An 18049-nucleotide genomic window follows, 5' to 3' on the forward strand; every position below is an offset into this window, starting at 1 on the left:
AATCATTTATTTATTTTTTGTTGTTTTTTAAGGATTATATTAAAGACAATAACGTATACTAACCTATATCCACGTCCCCCGACAAAAAGAATTCTATCAAAATCAATATAAATGCCGTTGTAGGGACGTGAAGACGGTATAAATACACTGAATACAAATTTGTAAAAATCTACGACTGGAACTTAATATGAAATAGTCTTGTACTGTCTTGCTCAGCACTGGTGTAACGGCGCCGCTGGTGTAGTGGTATCATGCAAGATTCCCATTCTTGCGACCCGGGTTCGATTCCCGGGCGGCGCACGCCGTTTTTTCAAACCTTTACCCTTAATTTGTACTGAGAAGGGAATTTTACTAAATGTCAAGCACTGGGCTGTATTAATACTTTACGTGAAATCATTAGTACGTAGTGAGTGGCATTCATAGGTGTACATAAATGATAGAGGAGAAACCACAAGCAAAACGGGGTATAATGTATCAGCTTGTTCTTGTGTGTGCTCCAAAAGTCACTCAGACTGTGTCCTAACAGGGTGTCGCCATTTGTTAGTCCTCTGTGTTGCTGCAGATTATATGCCTTGTTAACGTGAAGCTCTCCTTCAGGTTGACGTTTTATGACCTGAGTAAGTTGTGTTGATGTCACTTCTGCGGGTGGCGTGCTTGATTTTCAATCGGTGCATTTACAACTGGTTTTCTTCATGGGGTCTAGTTTATACCGCTTGCACGATTAAATCCCAACACTGTGCGTTTTATCTCGCGTTGATTGGATTTGGCACCTCCACGCGGCGATCCGGAAGGGAGGGGAGAGACGCGTGGACCGTGGCGTGGGCTGTCGCTTAGCAACGAGCAGCCTCGGCACCGAGAAGCGGGATTTAAACTCAAGCCTCACTCACCATAAAGAAATTACGTCAAAATGAGGCCCGCCCGGTTTAGAAAGTGCGTTTCGGAGAGCGACATCAGCTGTAAACAGAGGGACGGACATGTCAACACCTCCGGAGGCTCTCAATCTCACGGATTTTCCTCCCAGTGGCCGTGGCCAGCCGCACATCCGCCCAGGAGGAGGTTTCTGGTCGGGCTGCTCCTGCGCTGCAAAAGCGTCCAAGTGCTCGAAAGCATCCAGAGAGTTTTGCAAGTGACATCCTGGAAAGTCTTCACTTACGCCAGGTCAAAGAAACCAAATTTACCCGATGAGATGTTCATGTCCTCTCAGGGTTACGATGAAAACCTGCCCGGCACCGACATGGTTAAAATCTGGGACTGGTTCAGCGGTAGTCCCGACTGGATTAAATCAAAGTATCTGTGCCACCTCCTCTCTTTCTGTGACACGGAGCTCTTACGCCTGTTGGGGAACCTCGCCAGTGTGCTGCTGGTCCGACAAAGGCGAGGATTTCTACAGTTTAATGGTAAAATCACAAGCAGAGACTTGCAGGGAGATTAATTCCTCAGATTATGGTGCTGCGGGTTCTACTGGACTGGACCGATAGAGGTCAACAAAGGTCATGCCTCTTTGTCACAACTGCTGTGCATGATCTGGTCTCAATGTTGCTCCGTTTTCCATTCCTTTATGACTTAAAATTTATTGAAAAAACAAAAAAACTCTGTATATTACAACACCATTGTCACTATTACCATTAACACAAACATAAGGGGAACCATAAAAAAATGAATAATTTAAAACATACATTAGACAACAGAAGGGAGAAGGGGAAAAATAGATAATAAAGTACAAATAAAACAGATTGTCTATCCTAATTGGCCTATTATCAGAAAGCACAAATAGAGGTAAAAGGGGTAAAAAAGGAGAGTTAAAGAAATGAATGAATGAATGAATGAATGAATGAATGAATGAATGAATAGGATAAAGTTTCCACCAAGGGCATCCAATATCACATAACATCACCAACATTCTGTAATATCCAAAATACATGTGGCTCCGTTTTCTAACATTGAGTGATTAGATCAAAGTAATCATTTTCAACTGTTTTTTTTTTTTTTTTAATTTGCTGTGCATGTGTTATTACTATTATTGTTTTTATTTTATTTTATTTATTTTGGCAATTTTGACAGTTATATTCCATTTTCAGCAAAGAGCACCCAGCAGAATGGGTCTCCTGGGGTGGTGGCTGTTGGCACCAGAGGTTTTTCTGAGAGGAAAGGTGGCCGTAAAGACGGCAAGGCTGACGCTGAGGACCCTGCTCTCATGGTGGTGCCTGGATCCTCCACATCCATGTCTGGGGTCAGCCAGTGCCGAGACTTCATCCGCTGCCTCCCTGTGCATCTGTCCAAGAGGATACTGGGTGAGTATGATGTAGATATCAATAAGAAAAAACAGGCTATCAGTGTTTCCACGGTCTTCTTGGGGAGGAGCAGCGGAGCAGCGTGCTTTTCTCTGGCTGTTCAGTGCAGAGTAACCCAGCCACATGCCCTTGAACTGATAGCGAAAAGCAAACTGAGCCAGGCTAATGATACCATGGGGATGTAACTCAATTACTCAAGAATGCCCTTGTTAAATCTCCCTTTCAATCACACTGGGTTACCCTTGGATATAGGCACAACAAAACCCTGCCTTGCAACCTACTCCAGAACAAGCAATCTTCTTGTCTGTCTCACTTTGACATTAAAATACATATCATTTAAAAGAAGCTCATTGAGTAGAAAAAGGCCACAAGGCTGTAATAAGCCAAACAAAAAACTATCAAATTCCATTTTTCTCATAACCAAACATACAGTGGCGTCCAAACGTCTGAGTCCACAGAATCCAGACTTTCTTGTTTTCACATTACCAAAAAAACAAAAAAACAAAAAAACAAAAAACAAATATGCAGTTGATGCTTTTACTCAAAACAAATTGAGAACTGATGCAAATATACATGCTAACACCATGCACATTCATCCACATTATCTGTTTTCTGTCAGGTCTGCTGGACAAACACACTTTGAGATGCTGCCAAAGAGTTTCTCGGTACTGGCGGTACCTTGCCCGGGACACCATGGGCGACACTGATGCCAAAGTAATTTTCCAGGACCGCATTGCGATGATGAAGGTATAGCATGTTCATATTTTATATATTGGTACATGTAAATATATACTTTTATAATCATACACAAAGATTTTAACAATGATTAACAGCGTGCATAGCTGTCACTGGTCGTTACATTTTTGGTGATAAGGCGGACGCAAAGTGAATTCAGTTAGATATTAAAGTTGGATTTTGGATTATGTCACTTCATCAGGGAGCTCAGGGAGATTGCAGTTTGCCAATACACACAGATTCAATTATTAAAACCTGCAATGCCAGGAAGCTATTTTTCAGTTCAAGAAGCTGTCTGTATAAAAGTATTTTCTTCACATAATGAGTGTCTAGGGAAGTTTTCTGGGCAACAAATGTCAGTGGAAGTTAAATAATAGCAAAAATTATACTGATGTAGAAGAACAATGTTTTTTGTGTTTTTTAATTCCATGATGTCCACTGTCTTTTTGTCTTCTAGAGCAAGAGTATTAAGAGAGTCAGCCCCACCTATGCCAACATCCTTGAAGTCCTCGTGCCGGTCAAATGTGATGAAGGACGAGATTTTCACTCTGTGGACCAAAAGGTCTTTCTTCCATAACTGTCACCTTTTGTACCAGAAAACTGCTTTCAATTGTGAAATTATCAAATACAAGTTTAAATACTCGTATTTTTTTTTTTTTTTTTCATCATGGCTTCACAGGGCAAGCCTTTTGAAGCTGCTTATGCCGGCATCAAAACCAGAACGGTCCAAATGGAGGAGCGGAACGTGTATTGTGGCATATATAGTGTCACGATGCTGCTGGAGAAGTTAGTGTCCTCTGTTTTTATTCCCACTTTATACATGGACAATATACCATAAGAGTAGATATTATATGACAAACTGTTTTTAAAGCAGCATCATGCATTTGGGTATTGGTGTTTGACAGAGAGGATCCACACCGGGTGGTGGACTACAGAGGCGGGCAGGTCATGGCTGTGGGCTCTAAGGACCGCATGCTCCATCTGCTCTCTGTGGCATCGACAAAAGAAATTGCCCCGGTGATGAAGGGCCACGTTGGCAGCATCCGAGCCGTGCTGCTCTGTGAGGATCGAGACCTGGTGATAAGCGGCGGCTACGATTTCAGTATCAGGTGAAGATGGCAAGCTGGCAAATGGCATCGCAGTTCAGCTTTGCAGTTGTTTGTGAACTGTATATTTTGTGAATGTCTGATGATTCTTTATGGTAATAAGGATGATGTTGTGCTAGTATGTTTGGGTATAAAATATCAGGAACCTCCTTCTTCCTAAGGAGTTGCCCCTGCTTTTGCAAAATCCAAGCTTCAATGTTCCTAATATTTTTTCACATGTTATTGTGATTTTGACTTTTATACAACGGTGTGTTTATTTGCTCTATTTCATCATTACTGTAGGTGTTGGAATTTGAAGACAGCAGCATGTACAGCGGTGCTATACGGTCACACAGGCACCATCAACTGCCTGGATGTTCATGGCGACACGCTTGTCTCAGGAGGAAAGGACTGTAAGGTCAGAGGTGAGCAGCCATTGTAGGAACTGAATCAGACTCAATAGTAGCTGAGTTTTTTTGTTAACATTTTTAATCTCTCTCTGTCTACACTGCTAGTGTGGAATCTGCAGACAGGGAAGCACTTTGAGGATTTTAATTTGAAGCACCCGAGTTCTGTCCAGTGTGTGAAAATAAACACCACAGTGGTCTACAGCAGCTGTGATGTGGGCCTTGTCAAGATATGGGACATGGAGACTGGAGCACTGCTCAAGGTGAGGCAGCCTGCATACCTGTTACCTCTCTCCTGAAAAGCACACTGAACCATATTGTGTGGGTTCCAGATACTCCAATAATTAAAAAAAAAAAAAAATAAAATAAATAAATAAATAAATAAATATATATATATATATATATATATATATAATTGTGATGATGTCAAACTGTATCTCACCTGCCACGATAATAGCTTTGCTAGCAATCCTCTCATACATTTGTTGAGAGTTATTTGCATTTCTGTAATTGTGTTCTTTTTAGTACAACTAGTTATGGGAGTGTCATACCTGCAAAGCTTTATTTTAAATTCAAGTGGAGATCTCACGCTTTCCAAAGATATTAAATATGTCTTGATGATTTATAGGGTAATTTATATAAAATGATGCATAAGGCATCTGCATATTTTTCCATCTGATGTAATGTTGCAGCCATAAAACAATGACATCTTGGGTTTGAATAATTCGGTCAATATAAGCGTGATGTAGCCTCCATGAAGTGCTGCAACCAGCAGATACAGAATATGCATATCACATTGCCGTGCAATGTGGAAAAAAAATCCTGTCTTTGAAGCAACTTAAGCAGAAAATCAGAGTTTAAGGAGATAATATCCTGTGTTGTCTAAGGTGATTGATGCCCACCGAAGCTCAGTGAAGTGCCTGTTCTTTGACCAGTGGCACCTTCTGTCTGGGGACTTTGATGGTCAAGTCATGGCCTGGAGCATCAACCGTGATGTTACGGAGCGCCTCATGACCTTCATCCACCCCCAGTAAGGGCCTTGATACTCATAGGTGCTTTATGAGCTGCTCTGCTAGGCAGTATGGCCAAAGACTTGCTTCAACTCCTTGTTGCTTCAATAACATAGGAACACCTCAAGTATTTAAATACATTTTTGACACCATTTCTTACCTTCTTTCTAGTCACTGGGAGTGTTTCCCTTCTATAACACTACAGAAATTTCCTTGTTGTATCACAACCTGAAAATACAATCTAAATTATGTCTTTTATTTGAAGTGAATGTTATGAGCTACCCCTGTTTTATCTGTCAATTGCAGCATGTTCAAACACAAGTAAGTATTTTAATAATCAAAAAAACCCTTGAATGCTGACTTTTCTACAGGGAGGTGCAGTCTCTGACACTCACATACCTCCGTGTCATCACGGGCTGCACAGATGGGAAAATGCGGATCTTTAATTTCCTCACTGGAGACTGTCTGAGATTCATCAAGGTGGGGGTCAAGCCAAACCCGATCTTGTCCATGCATGTTCATGACAACAGGTGAGCAAGCCTGACCTACTTATGAAAATACTGTAAAAATAATAGATTGTTCAGCATATTTATAACCCATGTGGGATTTACTATACAGAAAGTCAGTGACCACCTGTGCAATGTTCTGTAGTCCCAGGTTTATGATCTAACTTGCTTTTGATGCAAATGATCTTCAAACTCAATTTTGAAGGATTTCTGAGGCTAAAATTTCAATAGACTCATAAGGAATAATGTGAAACACAACTCCTGACTTGTAAGCTGTGAAAACCTGGTGTTAAATTTGCCTGCAGTAATGCTGTACGTACAAACACTTGTCCTGTCGACTTTTTCAAATCATTATTTTCTTTCTTTGTACTCTCCAGTATACTTGTGAACACGACATCAAGTGTGCAGCTCTACCAGTTTGCCAAAGTGTGTTGGGACTACACAGAGTCAGCAGAGGGAGGCCAGCGTGGTGTCGCGATGCCTCAGGCTGGTTTAGTCTCTGAGGAATCTTCAGCTTCACTCAGAAAGTCTCCCCATGTCTCTGTCCGGGTAGCTCATGTGGCACAGGTGGCCTCAGTCGCCCGGAAGACGCATGACCACAACAGAAAGACACCACAGAAAGTGGAACTGTCCCACCGTACTCGCTGTCTTTCTGCCCCCTGTAAATACCGATCACCAGGTAAGTATACTCATGTGCTTTGGACTATACTTAGTATTCCCATGAGTCATGCAAGAGTCTATTCCAGATATGGAAAGTCAGGAAATTTGATAAACAAATCCTTGAATATCATGGAATTTCGTCAGCCTCAATTTAATTAGTACAAATCAAATGTAATGTTTATTTTCCACTGTGTTCAGGTTATGTTTGAGTCCCCTGCAGAAAAAATCAATCAAAACTTTAAGAAGACTTCTAAATCTGAAGTGTGTTAAAAAGAGAGGCGTGTATTCAGTAGAGTGCAGATCTCTGCCAGGTGTGTTGTCTTACCTTCACATGCAGATCTGGACAGGAGCAATTCCAAAACCTAATTCCTAAAAACTTTTTTCTGCGTACTGGGAGAAGGTTAAATTCTGGGTCCACTGCGTGCATATCTCCCCTTTCAGCTGAGGAGTTTGGACTCGACTGCTGTATAAAGTAATTTTTTTCATGTTAGGTCCTTGGTCATACAGTCATGAGTGCACTAAAAATATTAGGCTGATAGTCTAATATTAGGCTGACAAAGTAATGTGTTATTCTTGTAAAAGTCATTGAAATTTAGTGGGTCTTATTGCATATAGAGTTTCAATCCAAAATGAGATTATCTGACCATTAAATGATGTGTTGTTTTTTGCCTTTTCTGTGACTATCCTTGTTGAAGAGCTACCTGCATATTTATTGATTTGCTCATTGTCTAACATTGTCTGTATTTTTTGTCTTATAGCAAAAATGCATATACAATTTATATGTTTAAATCATAAAAAATTAAGCCATTTAAGTTTACACCCTCATATGTGTCTGTCTTTAACAGCTCCTTCATGATAGCATGCTGTCCTCACTGTTGTATATGTAAAATATTTCTGTTGTATGCTATTGTTGTTGACTGTTATGATGTCCTTGTTGGTGTTTGTGCTCCCTTTTGCAGCCAATGAGGTCAGTGGTGAGGCGGCCAAGATATCAGTCAAACTGAGTGAGAGAGCAGCGAGTGAACGCATGAAGAAGAGGGGTCTTCATCATCCTCTGATGACTGAGCACATCCTCCTCAAGGTCAACACCATCCAGAAGGCTCGATGCAGTGATGAGGCTGGTATGAACATGGAGTGCAATGCCAGGCTGCGAGATGCCTGGGGTTCCCCTCCACCTCAAGAACCATCACCATCCCCCCATCTGGATGTGCATCCAAACCTCAGATCTTCCCAATCCTTAAAACGGAGCTCACAGGCTCAGAAACACCTGCCATGCCACAGGATCGTCACCAGCACGACCAAAACCTATACACCAATATTGAACAGATCCTTTGACAAAAACATGAGAAACAACTTAAACAGCAGAGATATCACCTCTGCTGTCTCTGACGTCACTATACGGCTTACCCATCCCAGCGTCTGTCTCAGAGAGCCCCATCATTGCTTGGTTTCTGAAAGGACGCTGCCTCGAAGATCTGACACACAAGAGCCATTCAGGAAGGTGGGTGCCTTCACCACAAGTGCCAAGGAGGGGCCACAGGCTCCTGAGCGTATGCTCATGAGAGCGATACCTAACTCTGCAGAATGTTGCATGAAGCTGGAAACAAGCAGAAAGCCTGTGCCTTTGACCAAACCTGTGGACCCATTAAGAGAGCGATCAGAATTTAGACTGCTCACAGAAACCCAGCTAAGAGAATATATCAGGGCCCAGAGGGAAAGCACCAAGACTAGAGTGCAAAAAAACTCCAACAAGAACTAACAGAGGGAGAGGAAGATGGTGCAAAAAAGGACAACAGTCAGTTGGCCTTCAGTATGATGGCCATTTGATTATAGATGAACAATCTTTGATTTATGATGTATAAACATAAATCTGAAATCTGATTCTTACACACACACACACACACACACACACACACACACACACACACACACACACACACACACACACACACACACATATGCACTGTGAACTGTGTTCACTAAATATGCACTAGGGGTCAGCAGTGTATAAGTAAAAGTTGGGCAGTTCAGGGCCCAGGGTTATAATACTTTGCAATTTACATTAGGTTTTATTTTGATTTTATTTAAAAATTGGCAAATATTTGTGCTTCAGTTGGTTTTCAGACAGGGTTTGATACTTTCAAGTTCCATTTTTCAGAAACAAGCATGATCCATCCCCTTCAGTTTTAGTGTCACTATTCATGTGTTTTGTGTTAATAAAGGAAAGCATAAGAACACATAGTTGGAGAATTACCTTTGGTAATTACTAAATGTGTGTTTTTCTCATTTCCAGATAGTTTGCTCTTCTTGTTCATGCTTTATAACAATAACCTTGTCAGGGACACAAAGTGATATATTACTATCTGCATCGCTGTCACTTAACACTGCTCGAAACTAGTAGGTACTGTTAGTACCCTCTACCTACCACCTACCCAAATGTTTCCCAAATGTTTTTACTTCTCAATAAAATATTTTTAAAATAAAATATCTTACGTATTTTCTCGACTGGTCTTTTTATTGGTTCATGAACCTCTCTGAACACTAATCTGTCAGCTTTACCTCTTAAGCAGCAAGAGGTCCTTGAGAAAGGAGCTGCACTACACATTGACAACTCTCTCTCAGACCTCCATTCTTCCTTCTTCCTTCTATGGTACTTCAAACAAGATCTGTGAAGTCGTCAGAGTGAGAGGGGTTTGTCCCATCCAGAGAGACCTTTCACCCCGCCACCTGCCCTTTAGCTCTGGTGCCTTGGGGGCATCATTAGGGGCGAGGGGGTTGGAGATCGGGCCGAGAAGGTCTCCTGCCTTAGACTACAGCAGCACAACAGCTGGGCAGCCGTGAATTACAAAGGGCTATGAGGGTTAAGACGCCCCACTTCGGAGACTCTCTTCTTTCAGGAGCAGTCTGCTGCTAATTTGATTTAGTCTGCAGAAAATTGGGGATAATAGTGTCTCCCCCTTTTCTCCTGTGGCAGTTCTACATGTGATGTAGGGAGACAATGCAGGTCTCTCCTGCTCCCCCAGCTCAGCTTAGCTTCTTCAGGCAGCACAGCCCCCCATTGTCCCATCAGGTATGGAGCCTCTTGTCCAGGGTCGGCACAGCTCCAGGGGGGATAATAAGCGTAAAATCAAAGCAAAGGTAGAAAAGGGAAAGTCTTCATTGAGGAATGCTCTTAGACCTTCTGCTCCCTTGAGCTCAAAGGGGTGGGCTGGGGACAGAAGGCTATGCAGGTTTATTTATGAGAACTTGGCATAAGGAGAGGAGAGGCCAGAAAAAAATGACAGTGTCCCCTTTATAGTGAATGAAGGTTAGAGGGGTTGAAGGTTGGGGTGGAAGCTACAATAGACTGTTCAGTATAACCTAGATGGCCTTTTCATCTACGTAGATCTTCATCTGCAAAGGCACATATTTGCATCATAGTTCATTTGTCAAATAGATTTTTCAATTTTTGTCATGCTGTGTCAGTAGCAGATTTGATCCTGAACTTTGCCTGGCCTGGAGCCCTCTTTGCTAGCCAAGCCAGTCCAAGCTGGTCATGGTTCACAATAGGGTTTACACAACCACCATCTGAATGATTTTGTATTTGCATGTCACTCAGACGGGCGGCTGACTTGCCCTGGAGCTGTCCAGATATCACACTCTTACCAGAACTAACGAGATGGTTATCAGATCCACAGGCTCTCTGAATATGCAAATCACACCGTTCTCATGGGAAACGGCCTCATGATAAGAATGACCAATGACTGAATATACAGTGACTAAATCTCCCCATTACAGAAACAACCATTTTCTGGTTTGTAGGGACAGTCATGACGGGACATTGTTCTGAAAGGCAGCCATATTTTTGAAGTTGTTGGAGAACTGAAACTCTAAAACAAGGGTCATAATGAAGAACATCGGTGGCCTGACAGAGCAGTGACATCAACACATCGGAGCGATGACAAGTGCCTTGATCTCAGAAGAGCTTCAAATGCCAGCAGGCCGCACGGCCAGTACTTTTTCCAACCGTCCCCTGTTAGGACTCAGTAGAGCCAGGGTGGAAACAAGATCCACATGCCTCTCTGACCTCATTTGCAGATAGAGATCATAAGCGAAAGGGGATATGGCCACAACGAAGGGAGGCAATTAACAGGAACACCATTACCGAGATATGGTACTGATTAACATCCACATCCAGCCAAGCCAAAAAGATAAGAGGGAATCTGATTGCTCATTGATTGCACCTCAGTGGTTCCTCTTCAGTGCACAGGTTCTGTTTTCTGGAGTTGAACCTCACTGTACTCAAGGGCTCTTGATTGAGCCAAAATAGTGAAGTTAAACCACTGTGACCACACATCAGGAGGATGATCAAAGAGGCTACTGCTGGCCTGTGGCTCTTTGTATACAAGACTGGCTTAACGCACCCCCCTCCAACAGACGATTGTGCTGAGTTGTTAGTCACACATGGCTCAGCAGTAAAATATATCAAAGAACACAGGCATGGACTGCAGAGGTGACACCTGAATTAGCTGAGGTTTATACAGCATAAATGATTACATTGCATCCCACTGGAACATATAAAGACCCAATCTGAAAATGGAGTGTAATGCAATTATGGTACCGAGATTTCCTCCACTTCTGATTTTGTTTGTGTTTATTAGATTAAGTTAAGATTTCTATTTTTCCCATCTGGACTATATTTGGAAAATTGCAAAGGTTATTTTCTATCTACAAGACATATTCACACAATGTGCATCTTACACACTGTTTTTTTGCAAATAGCCTTAATATATATGCTCAAACAACAATAAAAAATACTACAAGATGTAACATGTTATATTTGAAACTTTACAGATGCCACTGACAGCGTTGCATGGCAATACTTGTCCTCTAGGGGGCCCACTAGCACTGGTTATAGACCTGTAGAGAACCTACAGTGCAGTACTCAAGACTCAGTTCCTGTGGCTGTGGTGTAATTCACATGAAAAGACGTGAATGTTGCTGCCAGTTCTGATTGTTTCTGCAGCTCTAATCCTCCTCTCCTCCATCATTTTTTCATCATCACCTCACCGTCTGTTTAACTGTTTGACCTCAATTAAACCATCGATGCTTCTTATGTAGTAACCTGTCTGAACTGTGTGTAAAGTGACAGTTTAACATTTTCTCGCTTGTATAAATAAATAAGAAGTGGCAAAAGCATGGAAGGAGAAATTAGAGTGGAATTTTAATGCTGAAATTACTTTAATAAGATGCTTTACCAGCCATTTGATTATGTTTTTTTTTTTTTGTATGTGCATATTTTCATGCAATGTCAGTGTGAATGTGTCGCAGTGTGCCACCATTAAGAAAGAGAGCAGGGTGTCTCAATAGCTTCCAGTCTTCACTGGGCTACTCCAGACGCTTGCAGGCGACAGCATTAGGTGTCATAATTTCACTATTTTTTGAGACGTAAATATGGAGACACGAAGGTCAAAGGTCAACTACATAAAACTTCCCTGTTTAGCGGTGGGTAAACGCACAGTGTCTGGGGGAGGGAGGTGAGGGCTTGCTGAAACAAGTACGCAGTTCACACAGGAAAATTACTGCAAACAACCTTTGACTCCATTTCCTGTCCCAAAAGGAGCAGAAAATTAATTGTAACACAACACTACAGAGGCGTTGGCGCACCACAGATGAAGAACAAAACACTTGGTTTGCCCAGAGCTGCGGCCGACTTGACGAAGGATTAGTGGTCCCGTGTTGGACATGATTGTACTGTGCCTGATATCTCTTAGAAGGAGCATTATGGAGTGGATAATGAAAGAGGAGGAACAACTGAACCGAAGTGTGAACAAAGTGAGGCCACTAGCTGTTTGACTTTAACCACCTGTTAAACATGAATGGTGACTGTTTATCTGTAGCAGAAATATCAGTGTCATGTCTTTAATCCCAGTCTAACAAACAATTCTCACTCTCAGAGGGCATCCCATAGCTGAATTTTGACCCTGAGGTGTGAGTTGTTGGCATCCCTTTGTGTGTGTGTGTGTGTGTGTGAAGGTGTGTCCTTCATTTGCATCGAGCGAGAGCTGCAAGTGTGGGGTGAACTTCCAGTGACCCACTTTTGGAGCTCAACCCCTCTGAAACCTTAACACCTCCGTGAATGATGGAAAGTCTGATGGATGACGCCTGCTACGGTCTTGCCTCAGGAGGTTATCATTTCATAGCGCAGGAATTCTACCTCACGTTATTACTCAAGAATTATTTTGATAGGTCCCCGGAATATTCCAGTGACATCAGTGGGCCTTCAGAAGCGCTCAAACTTCTCTGTACGGATCGATCGCATCTTTTTTCCGACCCACACAAAAATAGCCACAACAAACGCTAAGCTCCAGACATGATAACTCGGCTGCTGTTTGTACAGTAAATACTCCGTGGGACTCTTACTGCCTCCTTACTTGACCCCAGACCAGGAAGAGCCTTTTTTTTTTTTTTTTTTTTAGTTTTAGTTTTAGGAGAGCCAACGGGTGTCCTAGCTCAGATATTTCACAGCTCAGTGGGTTTCCTATGATGTTGATACAAGTGCTAGGAAATAACATGCAGTCTGGTTGATTCATGCCGTTTGTGTTTTTCATTTAGTTGTCATGTGCGGGGTTTTGGGGAGACCTGGGGATAAAACTGACCCATATTAGCAGCAGATGTTTTGGGTCACAGAGTGGAGCGTCTCATGTCCTGTTCCCATGGGCTCGTGTGGAGAGAGAAGAATCAGACGTGACCACCAGAGAGGTGGGTGCATAACCAAGAGGAGCATTTGTAACCTGAAGGAAAAGGTTGTGACTGGAATGTGGCCAGTTTAATTCCCCAGAGCAGCTGCGATGATCCGGATGGGGCAGTGCGAGAGTAAAGCATTATTGCCAATGTGCCCTTGAGCAAGACACTGAATCCCTAAGTGGTCTATATGGCTTTTAGTAGGTTTAGTAGCCAGGACATTCAAATTGTTGTAGGTTGCTGTGGATGAGCGCGTTTCTGGTTAAATTCTTTGGTTTAAAAAGATTAAATCTCTTTGGTTTACAGCAGTGGCTTAATTAAAGATAATGGATATCTTCAAGCTAGTTAAAGATATATGGTATTTTGTTTTTATCAGGTATCTTGACATCATTTCAGGGATCGACCCAGCTTTTCTCTACAGTGACAGAATAAACACCAGTCGACCTGGAGAGCCCTGCCTTTGAAGGATGTCACTGATCTTTAACCCTCAAAAAGATTTTGCATCATGGCTACTACAACTTTCTCGAGTGCATTTGGCTTTCATGGAATCAGTTCATATACATACTGTATTTATTTTACCGCCTCGTTGCCAAGGATTTGTCAGTGTCTGCGGAATGCACACAGCTCACTAAAGCCATCGCTGGCACAAAAAAGGCCTTTCATTTTGAACCCCGGAGAAATGCTTCTTTGTCATCAGCGAGTGCTTGACGGAGACAGTGGCGAGCAGCGTGATAGGTCTCGCTTCTCTTGTCATTCCACGATTCATCGAAACCCACAAGCCTCCCCTCCTCCAATCTACAGCTGTTAAAACACCCCACATTATTCCCGTAATTGTTTCAGTGTGTAGGCTGTTATTTTAATGTGCCGAACTTGGATGAGTCAGGAATCAAAAACTGTTGCGGTAAAAAGGCAAGTATTTTCTGACTACTGACATTCTTTGGTACGTTTTGGCACTTACTCTGGCTTTTCCCTTAATAGTTGTCTTTATCATCAGGTGGTTCCTGTTTTTCTTTGGTAATATAAAATGAATACAACCGCAGGGACACAGAGAGGCGGTACACTGTGTTGCGACTGACCCACAGCCAGTCGGGTTCAGGTTTATGGGTTGATCCAGCTTCTTGTCACGTTTGGGTCCACCGCTTTGTTTAATATTTCTTAAAAACCCTCCCGTTTGCCAGAAGACCCACTGTGACACATCTGTTTGGCCCGGGTCAAGATGTCTGACATATACTTCATAAAATGTGGAGAGGATTTGGAGCGGGGAAAAAAGTAGATCTAGGCAACGCTCTTTTGACCATCAAGAAATGATAATGCTTTCATGGGCTGATATGAGCGAGCAGTTTCTCCAAGATACACACTCTGGCCTAAAATATTTCCATTTGGTTTCAAAATTGGGTCATAACTCACACTTTTTATTCACTTTTTTCCCCCACTTTTTCTATCTATCCATCACTCTCGAAAAGCATTCGTGAAAAGCAAATTACAACCTTGACAAAAATCTGCTGATAAATTCTGAGACATTTCTCTGTCATGAACTTAGAGGTGGTCTTTTTCTCTCACCAAACACTTTCTCGTGTTGATTTTAAAGTGGTATTCTGAGATGTTTCTTGAAAAATATACTTTATAGTTGTTTGTGTTAGTAGAAATGAGTCGACAAGTAAAGCCGTGGCAATTTCACACGAATCTGGTCTCTGGTAATTTCTCTCTCCTCTCCCGGGAGCGCCGCAGCTCTGTGGTGTCGGCTGCTTTCTCACTTTGTTGCTGTTTTATTTAACCTTCCCCTGCCGCTCGTTAGACTTTTAATAAAACCGTTTGCAGGCCCTTTTTTTCTTTGAACATCTGCAAACAGCTGCAAGTAAATTAATCAGAGGCCAAAGTGGGGGGGGGAAAAAAAGAAAACGAAAAAAGGACACAGGTACATAAATGGCCATTCTTGCCCGGCAGAAGTCTGAAAATTTATGGTTTTCATTCCCAAAGTGCTATAAGGTGAGATAAAGGACGTAAGTGATCCTTACACAGCTGCAGCTTTTCACAGTTATGAATGTGTCAGAGCTGCTGGGTCACTGAACTGTTTCTCTTCATCGATAAAAACACAGAGCAAGCATGACATAGCTGGGGTTTGCTCTCCCAACTATATAATCGGACACAATATTTCACATTTTACAAGCCATATTTATGGATGTGTATTTTTTTTTTATTTATTTATTTTTTTTTTTAGGATTGTCCGGCTCTACGGGCTGTGAAAAAGCAAATTTCAATTTTAGTGGTCGCAGTGGAAAAGAAAACCCGTGTCCATGTGATTCACTGTGCACACACACACACAGTAACACACCCTCACAATCAAAATGTTGAAGGTGCGGATGGCAGAGGGTTGCAGTCAGCCCAGAGGGAGAGAGACGTCGCGGAGAGAGCAGAAATCAAAGTGACAGGAGGAGCTGAAAGATATCAGTTGCAATCTGCTGGCGGAGGACGCAGAGGGAGAGCCTGGGCACCGACTCCATGACAGTTCCTCTAACCGCTTTCCAAACACCAAGCCACTGCGTGTGTACACAATGGGAACCCGATATGATGTGATAAGTTGGAAATGTCAGCCCACAGTTTTCATCTCGCAAGTGTCTAGGTTTAGCGTAATGACTGTATTGACGTGGCTACATCAAAAGTGATCTTTGCTGCGAGTTTAAAGCGCCGGCTAAGCCACTTGAATGCAGCTCATGTGTTTTGAATCAGCAAGATTCACTTAAAGCACTCTGCCAAAGAGGCAGTTAGGCACTGGAAATGAATTGCTTGTGTCACGGGGCAAAACGCTATCCCCAGTGATAATGTTCCAGTGGAAGACGGTCCTGTCACCTCTGACGGCAAAAATTGATAAGAAATGCAAAGGCTACCACAAATTTATGCCAAACTGTATGGCAAAAATGAACATAATCGCCTTTGTCACACGGAACATGGAAAAACGATGTGGATGCTGCAGCCATAAAAGCAATTCAACACAAGAAGAAAAAAATACTGGAACATTCAATTCAGTATGTCCACAAAAACAAATCTCAGAGCCTTTGAGAAATATCAACTTGGATTTTTTTGCTTTTATGTGTGGGTGTGAAATTTTGCTGCCCCAAAATTGCGTCAGGAATTCCAATGCGGTGATTTTCGGCCGCTCCTCCCTCATGGATAGTGGCTGCTTATTTCCACAAGCGCAGGTTAACTATATAGGAATACTGCTGCCGAGACACAATGGAAGACGTAATGTTAATTAACACAACAACCAAGTCCCGGGTCCCTTTAGGAAAAGTATTAATTCAATGGGAACTCCCTCTGTGTCTCCTCAATGGACTGTTGTTCAGTTCACTCACTAATGCAACATTTTTTGTGTTTCAAAAGCAGAGATCAGCACAAAAAGTTGCAGTGGCCATGCTTGTTGGTTTGTTTTCCTTACACTGGACACTTTGCAGCTCCCAGGACGTCCCGAACACGGCATTAAATCATACTTGCAAAACTGCTGTACAGATACACTAGTTGGCTTGCTGTTTTAACGTACAATGTCTTGCTGTGGCCTTTTTGGATCAAACAGCTGAACCCTGACATTACCATTGGGTGTGTGGTGCCCAGTGCATCACAAGGCATGTTGGAAAACCTGATATCTAAACAGCTTCAGGAAGCTGGCTGTTTCCTCTTCTATTCCTGACACGATGTCGGTGCACAAGTTAGGCTATCAAGGATAAGCATGGCTAAAACTTAAATTCTTGTGGCTTGCAGCTCTCAGGAGAACCGCTCATTCAAACAACTTCACACTTGACATTTTCTCTTCCTTGGGCCCTCAGCAATGCACCTGCCAAGTGCGAGGTCGATCGGATGAACAGTTGTTGAGAAAAATCGAAGGACAGACATATACAGACAGAGATTCCTTCCATTTGAGTTGGATGGGCTATTGAGTTTTTCTGAGTATTGTTCAATATTACAGTGTTCCACTTCTACATCCATCTCTGTTTGTCTTGTGACATCAGTATCCCAGCCTCACAGCATACTTTGCGGGTAGGTCATATAATCCACACGCCTCCCCACCGCCTCTCCTGGCAGATTCTCTACGGGCAGCTGAATGTTGGACAGAGAGCCGCTGGAGGCCAGTGAAAACATTTCAAGGATCACTCAAGCAGTGCGGCATCCAGCCACCCACATTAGAGAAACAAGAGATTACTGACATATCTTGCTGACTACATCTGCCCTTCTTGTGGCAGCTCTTTTTTATCTCACTGGTTGCTGATTTGATTTGGTTTCTGAACTGCTGAGCGGACCATGTCGAGGCCGCTAGGTTCAACCAGCCTGTTAGCCAATAGTGAGGTTGTGCATTTTCACATGTAAAGTTGTTAACTAAGTTGCAAACCCAGATGTAAATTCATGGTAGTGTGCAAAAGAGGAGTTAATTTCACTGTTGAGATTGGGGGTGGAAAGGGTGGATTTGGATGCCAGAACTTATAGTAAAGCCTCATGGTCCTGATTCAATGAGTTTCCTGTGACGGAGGGGGGGAAAAACTGCTGTCAATCAACCCTCTTTTTTTCTGCCGTCCATGCTTGGTGCACCCTCAGTATGATACAAAGCTTCGGATCCTGTGTCAATGCACAGGGATAAGCAATTCC

General features: G+C 42.6%; 1 protein-coding gene and 1 non-coding gene across 2 annotated transcripts in view; both read left to right on the forward strand.

Annotated features, from left to right (window-relative positions):
- Positions 1-229: 229 nt before the first annotated feature.
- On the forward strand, positions 230-300 carry trnag-ccc (transfer RNA glycine (anticodon CCC)). The gene has a single exon. It is a non-coding gene; the product is annotated as a tRNA-Gly (tRNA).
- Positions 301-907: 607 nt separating this feature from the next.
- The window catches only part of fbxw10 (F-box and WD repeat domain containing 10), a 56951-nt gene continuing 39809 nt past the window's right edge, over positions 908-18049 (forward strand). The window contains exons 1-12 of the mRNA XM_030078352.1: positions 908-1397; positions 2079-2291; positions 2911-3038; positions 3484-3588; positions 3706-3812; positions 3932-4135; positions 4415-4536; positions 4627-4781; positions 5406-5548; positions 5900-6058; positions 6412-6713; positions 7654-8244. Of these exons, the coding sequence (XP_029934212.1) occupies positions 908-1397; positions 2079-2291; positions 2911-3038; positions 3484-3588; positions 3706-3812; positions 3932-4135; positions 4415-4536; positions 4627-4781; positions 5406-5548; positions 5900-6058; positions 6412-6713; positions 7654-8244 (2719 nt within the window). The remainder of the gene's footprint in view (positions 1398-2078; positions 2292-2910; positions 3039-3483; positions 3589-3705; positions 3813-3931; positions 4136-4414; positions 4537-4626; positions 4782-5405; positions 5549-5899; positions 6059-6411; positions 6714-7653; positions 8245-18049) is intronic.

The sequence above is a fragment of the Myripristis murdjan genome, chromosome 19, assembly GCF_902150065.1.
Source record: "Myripristis murdjan chromosome 19, fMyrMur1.1, whole genome shotgun sequence".
Taxonomy (NCBI): domain Eukaryota; kingdom Metazoa; phylum Chordata; class Actinopteri; order Holocentriformes; family Holocentridae; genus Myripristis; species Myripristis murdjan.